Genomic DNA, 9579 nt, shown 5'->3' on the forward strand with positions numbered 1-9579 from the left:
CAAAATAATCGCGTATGAAATAAACGTTTAGAGCGTTTGGAGTTGTATAATCGAGTGTGATCTAACCAATACCCAACCTAAACTATATATAGATGTTTGTGGGGGTAAAATGGTAAAAAAAAAAAACGGTCCAAAAACAAAAAAAACGGTCATATAGCCGTTATAAACCGGTTTTTTTATAAACCGGTTAACCGGTTTTTCCATAACCGGTTAACCGGTTTTTCCATAACCGGTTAATAAAAAAAACCGGTTTTTCTATTAACCGGTTCGTTAACCGGTTTTGGATCTAGAACTTGTAACCGAAAGACGAACCGGCGGTTTCTAAACCGGTCAAACCGGTTTTTAAAAAACCGGTTTTCGTAAAAACCGGTTTCCGGTTTAAACCGGTAAACCGGTTCCCCAACCGGTTTTTTTGGCCATCTCTAGCTCAGAGCATGCTAAAATATGTTCGGTTTGAAACCGAGCCGAGCTGAGTTGCTCAGTTTGTAAACGAGACGAGCCCGAGCTAAGGGTGGTTTGCTTGTTATCTCAGCTCCGTTTACTCTCGTTAGCTAGCTCAGTCAAACTTTGATTTGGATTTGTTGAGTATTTGGTTGAGCTTTATTTTGATTGTGTTTTGAGCTGTTAAATGGTAACTTTCTATTGAACTTGAAATGTGTTAATTAAAGTACCTTCTTTTAGCCAAGCTCGAGCTCATATTTTAAGCTCTGCTTCAAATCCAAGTTGAGCCGAACCCAAATCGAGTATCAACCTTTTGCTAGCTTTTAAACTTTATGTCCATTAATTCACACACAAACTTTCTGTAAGCCTAAGAACCTTGCTTATATGAACACCAGATTTGGACTATCTTATAACTTCAGTGGTAATTGTTATTAGTTTGTTAATACACATAAAATACCATAATGAGTTTTTTTAACTTCCCATTGGCTCCACAACTCGAATCTAACACTAAACTTTACAAGTAGAAACACAACCAACAAAACCACCTTTCTCTAAAAACCAACACTACTCCCTGTGGAATGAAGTCATACCGGCAACTGACTCGATAGATGATGAAAATTTTGAACCATCGGGGTCGGAAGCCCGTCACTGTTAGATCTATGGTGCATCTGCTTCTGCACCGCCTTTATAGCCGCGACTCTAGCTGCATTAGCCGCCCTATTAGCTGCTGCCACTGCCCGGTTAACCCGTTCATCGACTTTCGCCACATCATACGCTTTCTCTGCAGCTCTTCGCGCTTCCTGATCACCGAACAGCAATCTCAAACGATAAATCACAAATAATAATATACAACGAAAGTGAATAATACAATACATATATAATAACATACCTGAACTGCATTAAGAACTTTTGAATGATAAACAGCAACAGGTGAAACAGGGTACATTGTGGTTTGAGAACTAGGAACATCAAGAACACCATTTTGCCAATGTCCAGATTGAGCCTCTCCACTTTTGAAAGTGTACATACTGAGCCCCTGTCGTTTTCCTTCGTGCCATGACCCTTCGTATCTATGACCATTTGCAAAACTATACACTCCAAAACCATGCATTTTATCGGCAAAATACTCTCCAGCATACGTATCACCATTCCTTAAAAAACATGACAATTTATTAATCTACCGTTCTATACCTGACAAATAAGTAACTGACTCTGACTGCGCCACGTGACACAATTCTATAAATCCAAGATTATTATCGCAATTCTCTTATTTCACCTCTTAAATATAGTAGCTTGTACGTAACTTTAATCATATATCTTATATCAAAATATTGTTTTATAACTCCTAAATCTTCATTTCAAGCAATTTAATTTTTTTTCTTTATTGAACCAGTGTATTACACGAATTTCTAACCTAGTTAATATCATAAAAGCCGATAATATTTAACATTAACGAAGTGAAAAATTACCTAAAATGATAATGACCAAGGCCATGTTTAACACCCCATTTAAACTCGCCAACAAAACGGCTACCATCTTCGCAAGTATGCACTCCACACCCGTGACTTTGACCGTTTGACCACTCACCCGCGTAAACATCACCCGTGTAAAACACATAAACCCCAAACCCATGCCTCAAACCATTCCGATACTGCCCGCGGTACCGACTACCCCGGGCCCACGTCTCGATCCCGTATCCGTCATACTTCCCGTCGACCCAATCACCCTCATACCTCCCACTCATGTAATAATAATAAACCCCGCAGCCTGAACACTTCCCCTTATGAAACTCGCCCTCGTAAACATCCCCGTTGTTGTATGCCTGCACCCAGCACCCCGACCCTGTTCGTTTATCGGATTTAATTCGATTCCAGATCGACCAAAACACGGGAAAGTGTCTTAAATTCAATGAATTGGAAGACGGGTACAGCTTAATTGGGAATGATCTTGAGAAAAACAATCTGATTGATGGTAATTTAGGTAAAGCAAGATTTAGTGACAATAATAAAGCGGTGGAGAAGGCGAAAGCCGATAAGAAATCGAGGAGCAACGAGCGGCTCGGGTTCGAAACCAGGAAGTAAAAGAAGGGTAGTGAGAGTAAGAGGATCAGCCGGAGGTGGGTCCGGCAGCGGTTAAAGAGGGCGGATTTGGCGGCAAAAAGGCGTTTGGAGTAATGGGGGTTAGAGAAAATTGGGGGTTTTGTGATATGAGAGATGAATTGGCGTTTGTGAGGTGTGGGCTTTGGAAATGGGTTGAATTGGGTGTCATTGATTAGGATTTGATGGTGGTGAAGAGTGGAATTGGGGTTAGGGTTTGGTGATGGTGGAAGAAGATGGTTATGATTAGTTGGGTTAGGGTTGAAATCGGAAGAGATGCCGGTGCTATCAGTTCCGATCTGGAGGTTTGATTTCTTCTGATGCATTACATAATAATGATAAGTGGAATCATCAGCATCTGTATCAACTGATATGAGTTATGAAGAAGAAGAAGAAAAATATTATTATTATTATTATTATTATTATTATTATTATTATTATTATTATTATTATTATTATTATTATTATTATTATTATTATATAATAATATTATAGTTTAATATTATAATAATAATATTAAACTATAATAATAATAATAATAATAATATTATAATAATAATAATAATAATAGCTGGAACGGCTATAACTTCTCCTGTTTCAAAAACTTTTTTATTTTTTATTAAAGAGGTTATTTCCTCAATTTTTTCTTGGATAGAACCTAATTGTTCTCCTAATATAATTAAACATAAATTTGTATAATTTATATGTTTAAATAATTTATTTAGGTGGAAAATTGTTACTGGTAAAGTATATCCAGACCGGGTATCTTTCGATCTCTTATTAATAATTCATTTTAAATTAAAAAAAAAAATTTATTTGTCTTGATTTTCTAAAATATATATGAATAGGCCATATGGATGTTTTACCCATACTTAACTGTCATCATTGAATAGTATATGGTCAGTACAGGCCACGCCCTAAAAACGCCTTCAATCAAAACGGCTAAAACGGGCTACCATAATTCGACCACTACACATATTCACATGCCTGTTTAGTATGGAACCAGCCCAGTCTCTCATACATATTTCAAAAATTTCAGACTTTTTTTTTTTTTTTTTTTTTTTTTTTTTGAGACATGGATTACAACTAGGTCATGGTATGAATCAACACTTTAGGAGTTTAGCCTTTCATTAGGCTAAAATTATAAAAATAAAATAGTAAAGAAATTATGAATTGTACCTGGAGTATGAAGGACTTAAAAACTTCAAAGATTTTTATTATCGAATATTTTACAAGTGAAAGAAAGGGTTTTTGATCAGTGGTTTTCTGATCTCTGCCTCTAAACAAAACCCTACTACTCCTTTTATAATGGGAGTTCTAAAAAACAAACAAAAGAACAACAGTAAAAGTAATAATTATACATCAATTATCTGGACAATTGTGTCCAAAAGAGATTCCATTTGTCTGGGCAGCTGGCTTTAATTATTGTACCTCTACCCAACTTTTTGAATTATTGATTCTCCTTTAATCAGACGCATGTGATCTGGGACCCATAATTTCGTCCTCATCGTCAATTGATTCAATTATTTTCTTCTTTAACATTTCCAATTTTGTTTTGGCCTTTATTGTGACCTCATCCATGACATCATCTTCTGGATTTTGAGAATAACCTGCTAACATTGTATCTTCTTCTTCTTCTTGATTAGAAGATGGATTTGAAGAGTATTGCGATGAAGATTGCCCTGGTTGGAAGTTTTTTATTAAATCTTCTTCCATGGCTGCAAAGTATTTTTCCAGTAAATCTTTTCTGGAAAGATCCTTTCCTTCTTTAATTGATATCTTCCTAGCAATTTGTTGAAATGGGCTAGGAGATTCTCTTTGAGATTGAACCTGAATATGTTTTTGATACAGGTCCAGAGTTGATTCGATTTGATCAATGGTCTCTTGACCTTCTATGACTCCTTCTTTATTTTTTGAAGTCAATTTTTTCCAAAATTTTGTATAGAAAATTCTTCTTAAACATGGAATATTTTGAGTGGTATGACCAACTTCTGAAGACCATCTCCATATCCATGGAATTCCAAATTCCATAAAGAAAAATAGAGAAGGCATTCCTTCAATTAACTCATTATTATGAGTAGCTTCGATTATTCTGGGAGATAATTCAACCCATTTATTATAGTATCCTTTAAAGGATTCTGGTAAAATTTTTACAGATGTTCCATAGGAAATCCACCATTTTAAAAACCAATTAGGTATATCCTGGTTATAAACCTGAGGACATATCTTGAAGAACCAAGAATGTTTCTTCATTGGATTTTGATATAGAAAAGCTTTATTGAAAGCTTCAATATAATCCCAATAATTGAATTTGATAAGAGCACCAGATTCTGGATGACTCATCTCTTTTTCTTTTAATTGAGAATTTCCCCAATCTTCTAAGGATATTATCCTTTTAATAATTATTTTGCTATAAGTAAAAACCTTAGCATTTCCAGAATTATGATGGAAAATTTGAGCAGATTCGGTTGCTCTTAAAATTGATTCATAAACGAATCTTGATTTATAAATTCCAGCTGGATATGAACCAGTATCGAAAAACCTTTTCATTAAGGTCCATGGATTATCTTTCCATTTAAGCTGTTTATTATCAAGGAGTAAAATTATCTCCTTATAAGGATTTTGATCATAAGAACTTTCATCAGATTCTTCTGATTGAGTAACAATTGAATAGGAAGTATTGCTTCCTTTTTCCTTAGCTGCTTTGAAAGCTAGGAATTCTTGGTATTCAGGATCATTAAATCGATTTTTTCCAGTATTACTGGATGAATTTGCTATATTAGCAATATTGGAAGCTATTAGCCTCTTTTGGCCAAATTGACCAATAATTATTTCAGAATTATTATGAGAATTTCTGCCTCTTCCTCTATTGGAGGATTGGCTCTTCTTTCCTCCTCGCCATGGAGGATCCATTCCTGCAAATAAAATTAAGCACAAGAGATTATTATCTCTTTTTCTTGAAGAATCTTTATTCGATTCTTAAAAATATAGTATTGATTCCATTCATTTGCTATAAGAAAATTTTTTTCTTGAGGATGTAAAGAATAGTCCATATTATATTCTGCTATTCTTAAAGCATGTCTCATCCTCATCCTATATTCAAAATCAATTTGTCTTCGAATATTTCCCATTGCAATTTTCAATGGTCCTTTAATTCCCATTAATTCTGCAAAATAGAATCGAGAAATTCTCTCGTCAAGAAATCTGGTGAACTATTATCAGATCCTTTTTTATAGATTATTTCAAAATCAAAAGGGGCTAAATGAGCTTGCCACCTTGCAAACATTTGTTTAGAAACATTATGTTTAAAATCTTTGTCAAACATAAATTTAGCTGCCTGACAATCAGTTTTTATTGTAAATTTTTGATTATATAAATCATCTTGAAATTTTAAAACACATTTTACTATTGCTAAAACTTCTTTTGCAATAGTTGCGTAATTTTTTTGACTATTATTCCATTTTCCAGAATGGAATCTAACCAAATATTCTTGTTTATTGTTTGGAGAAACTTGTTTAAGAATTCCTCCATAACCAATGTCACTAGCATCAGTTTCAACTATTTTTTCCCAATTTGGGTTAGCAAGATTCAAACATGGAAGATTTTGAACCTTTTGTTTAATTTTTTGTATTGCCTTAGTATGATCGTCTGACCAATACTTAGGATTCTTTTTTAACCTATCATACAAGATAGCTGTATCCTTTGCAAGATTTTCATAATAAGGAGAAATATAATTTAAACTCCCAAGAAACCTTTGTAATTGAGTTTTATCTAAAATTTCATCAGGAAATTTAGAAGCAAATTCAATACTTCTATGTATTGGAATTATAACTCCTTTGTCAATATTATGACCAAGGAATCTAACATTAGTTTGAAAAAGCATCATTTTAGGTCTAGAAATTACTAAACCATTCTTTATAATAATATTTTTAAAGATTTCTAAATGCTGAAAATGCATTTCTATATTTTTTGAAAATATTAATATATCATCGATATATACAATGATAAAATTTGAATAAGGAATGAATATATCATTCATTATATTTTGAAATTCACTGGGTGCATTTTTTAACCCAAAAGGCATTACATTCCATTCATAATGTCCAAATGGAACTGTAAATGCTGTCTTATATCTGTCAGATTCATTAATTTGAACCTGCCAGTATCCAGATTTTAGATCAAATTTAGAAAATATAACTGCATCATGCAGTCTATCCAATAAATCCTTTTTATTAGGTATTGGATATCTAATCCATTTTAACACTTTATTAAGTGGTTTATAATTTATAACCAATCTAGGAACTCCTCTTTCCTGCTCAGCATGTTTATTAACATAAAACGCTGTACATGACCAAGGAGACTTAGATTTTCTAATTAATCCTTTATTTATTAAGGATTCTATTTCCTTTTTACATAATTCTAAATATTCAGAATTCATTTGGCAAGGTCTAGCCTTGGTAGGAATTTGTCTTTCATTAAAATCTTCCTCATAAGGAAGTGAAACAATATGTTTCTTTCTATCCCAAAAAGCATTTGGGTGATCATTACATATTTGTAAAGAAAACTTATTTTGAATCAATTTTATTTTATCCTTTAATTTAGGATTTTTTAAATTTTCTGAAATAGTTAATTCATTTATTTCTTGTTTTAAAAATTCTATTTGGTTTATTTTTGCTTTAATTAAATCATCAATCATATTATTGATGATTCTAGTGATTGGTTCAGAAACAAATTCAAAGGATATTTCTTCACCTTGAAATGTTCCTTTTATAATTTTTTCATCCACTTTTGTTAAAGGAAATATTTTCCTAAAAAATGGTGATCCAAGTATAACTTGACTTGTTAAATCTTTAACAAGAATAAAACTATTAGGAATACATTTATTATTATTACAGATATAAGCATTGGGAAGCTTATAACTTATCTGTAATGGTTTTCCACCAGCAGACCCTAATTTCTGGGTGGTTTTATGAAAATATCTTGAAGGGATTAATCCTTCTTGAATACAATTTAAATCTGCTCCACTATCTAAAAGAGCAGTAAATTCTTTGGAAAATTGTTTATCAATCATTAATTTGACTTTAATATGCCATTTCTGAGAAGTTATTTCTTCTATTTGTTTTAAATAATTTTCTAATTGAAGTTTTGGAAAATTTACATCATTAATTTCCAATCTTCTTTTTTCTAAATTAATAATTCTTTCTTCTAAATTATTATTGTTATTTCTAAGATTATTAATTTCTATTTTAAGATTATTAATCTCAATTTTTAATTCTTCAATACCAACCTGTTTATTTAGTTGATTTCTTTTATTCAATTGATTCTTAACCTCAGCAAAAGTATAAGGTTGAAAATTTTTATTAGATGAAGATGATTCATCTTTATCATTTCTTATTAAGTCTAAAATCATTTCTTTCTTAATTTTTTCATCTTGAATATTTTTTAATAAATCTAAAAATTCATTTGTTATAACATTTAATTCCATATTTTGGAATTGAGATATAATATCATAAATTGAATCATTATTTATTTCATTATTACAACAATCTTCATGACATTCTCTATTATCATCTGAAGAAGATGAAATAAAGCTTTCATTATCTAAAATATTTATATCTTCATATGAAGATTCTGCTTCTGATTCATCAGAAGTATTATTAGGATTTATGATAATCTTTTCTAAAGTTTCTCTAAGATTATCTCATCTTTTATTTCATTCAATTTTTTCTTTACCCAGCAAGTTGCTGCTTTATGACCTGGACGGCCACATTTTTTACAAATTATAAAAGATTTTTTATAAAATTTTTCAAAGGGTTTAATTTCCCTTTTCTTATCTCTTTCTATTTTTCTTTCTTCTCTTTTCCTTTTTCTTTTAAAATATTTTTTTGGTTTTTGAGAAGAAGAATCTTTTCTTTTATTATTTTGGGGAGTAATTCTCTCCATGCCAAATTGATCACAAAATTGGCCTAACTGTCTTTTTTCTATTAAAGACTGTCTTTTAATTTGCTGATTTAGCTTTATTTCATTACATAAAGCTAATCCTTCATTTTTACATATACCTATTAAACTACCATAGGTGTATTCATCATAATTAATATTAATATTATCTTTTCTCAATTTCTGTTTAACTCTTTCTGAAAAGAAATGAGGTAAACCGTCTATAAATTTAGACTTCCAATGAGTACTATTACTCTCTGGTAATTCCATTACCCTGCATAAAAATGTATCTTTATACCATCTAAATGATGTAAGGGTTTTACATTTTAGATTTTGCAAAAGAGTTCTAATATTTTCAGAATTATCAGACCATCTGCCTGTAAAATGTTCCATTATATTGATAGCAAGAGTATACACACTATTCTCTTGACTGATATCATTTTCTTCTTTTACAGAAGAGTAAATTTGTTCTCTGTCTTGGAGGATTAAATAATTATCCCACCATCCTTTTAATTGACCAGTAAATCCTGCTACTATCATTTTAGCAATAGATTTATCTGTATTTCCATTTGCTTTACATATCGTAGAATACATCATCATTCGATGTATAGTATTAGCTATTTGGGTGTCAGTTTGACCATCTATGTTCCATTCATAGATGTTCTTCCCACTATAAGAATTATTTACTATGTACTCCTGTTCTTCTATTAAGACATCTTGAGGAGTTGGTCTATCATAATAATATTTATTCATGCTAGGTTTATTAGCATATTTATTCTGTAACTTAGCAATTTCTAAGTTTATTTGTTCTTTATAATTTTCTTTATTTGTGGATTTAGAAAATTCTTTTGAAAGAGTATTTATATTTAAACCTTTCATTTTTTCTGAAATAAATTCTAATTTAGTATCTAATAATTTAGATATTTCAGAATTAGATTTTAATTTAAAATCTCTTATTTCAGGAGGGGGTTGAATAGCTGGAACGGCTATAACTTCTCCTGTTTCAAAAACTTTTTTATTTTTTATTAAAGAGGTTATTTCCTCAATTTTTTCTTGGATAGAACCTAATTGTTCTCCTAATATAATTAAACATAAATTTGTATAA

At 31.2% G+C, this 9579-nt stretch overlaps 1 protein-coding gene across 1 annotated transcript; it reads right to left on the reverse strand.

Moving 5' to 3' along the window:
* Positions 1 to 935: 935 nt before the first annotated feature.
* LOC143615765 (uncharacterized) lies at positions 936 to 9227 on the reverse strand. The gene is made up of 6 exons (XM_077088808.1): positions 8845 to 9227; positions 8597 to 8748; positions 4962 to 5452; positions 1911 to 2854; positions 1331 to 1592; positions 936 to 1241 (listed from the first exon to the last, which is right to left on the reverse strand). Exons 1-6 carry the CDS (start codon positions 9225 to 9227, stop codon positions 1026 to 1028), a joined length of 2448 nt encoding a protein of 815 aa, XP_076944923.1. The 3' UTR covers positions 936 to 1025.
* Between the last annotated feature and the right edge of the window lie 352 nt (positions 9228 to 9579).

Source organism: Bidens hawaiensis, unplaced genomic scaffold, assembly GCF_021521415.1.
Source record: "Bidens hawaiensis isolate Kalapana, Puna unplaced genomic scaffold, B.hawaiensis_p1.1 tig00044207_1, whole genome shotgun sequence".
NCBI classification, from domain to species: domain Eukaryota; kingdom Viridiplantae; phylum Streptophyta; class Magnoliopsida; order Asterales; family Asteraceae; genus Bidens; species Bidens hawaiensis.

Coding starts and splice junctions, on each gene's coding strand:
- LOC143615765 (XM_077088808.1), bottom strand. CDS start 9,227: ATGAATAAATATTATTATGATAGACCAACTCCTCAAGATGTCTTAATA. Junction 8,749..8,844: donor GAACATTTTACAGGCAGATG/GTCTGATAATTC, acceptor ATTTTTATGCAG/GGTAATGGAATTACCAGAGA. Junction 1,593..1,910: donor CTTGGTCATTATCATTTTAG/GTAATTTTTCAC, acceptor ATGTTTTTTAAG/GAATGGTGATACGTATGCTG.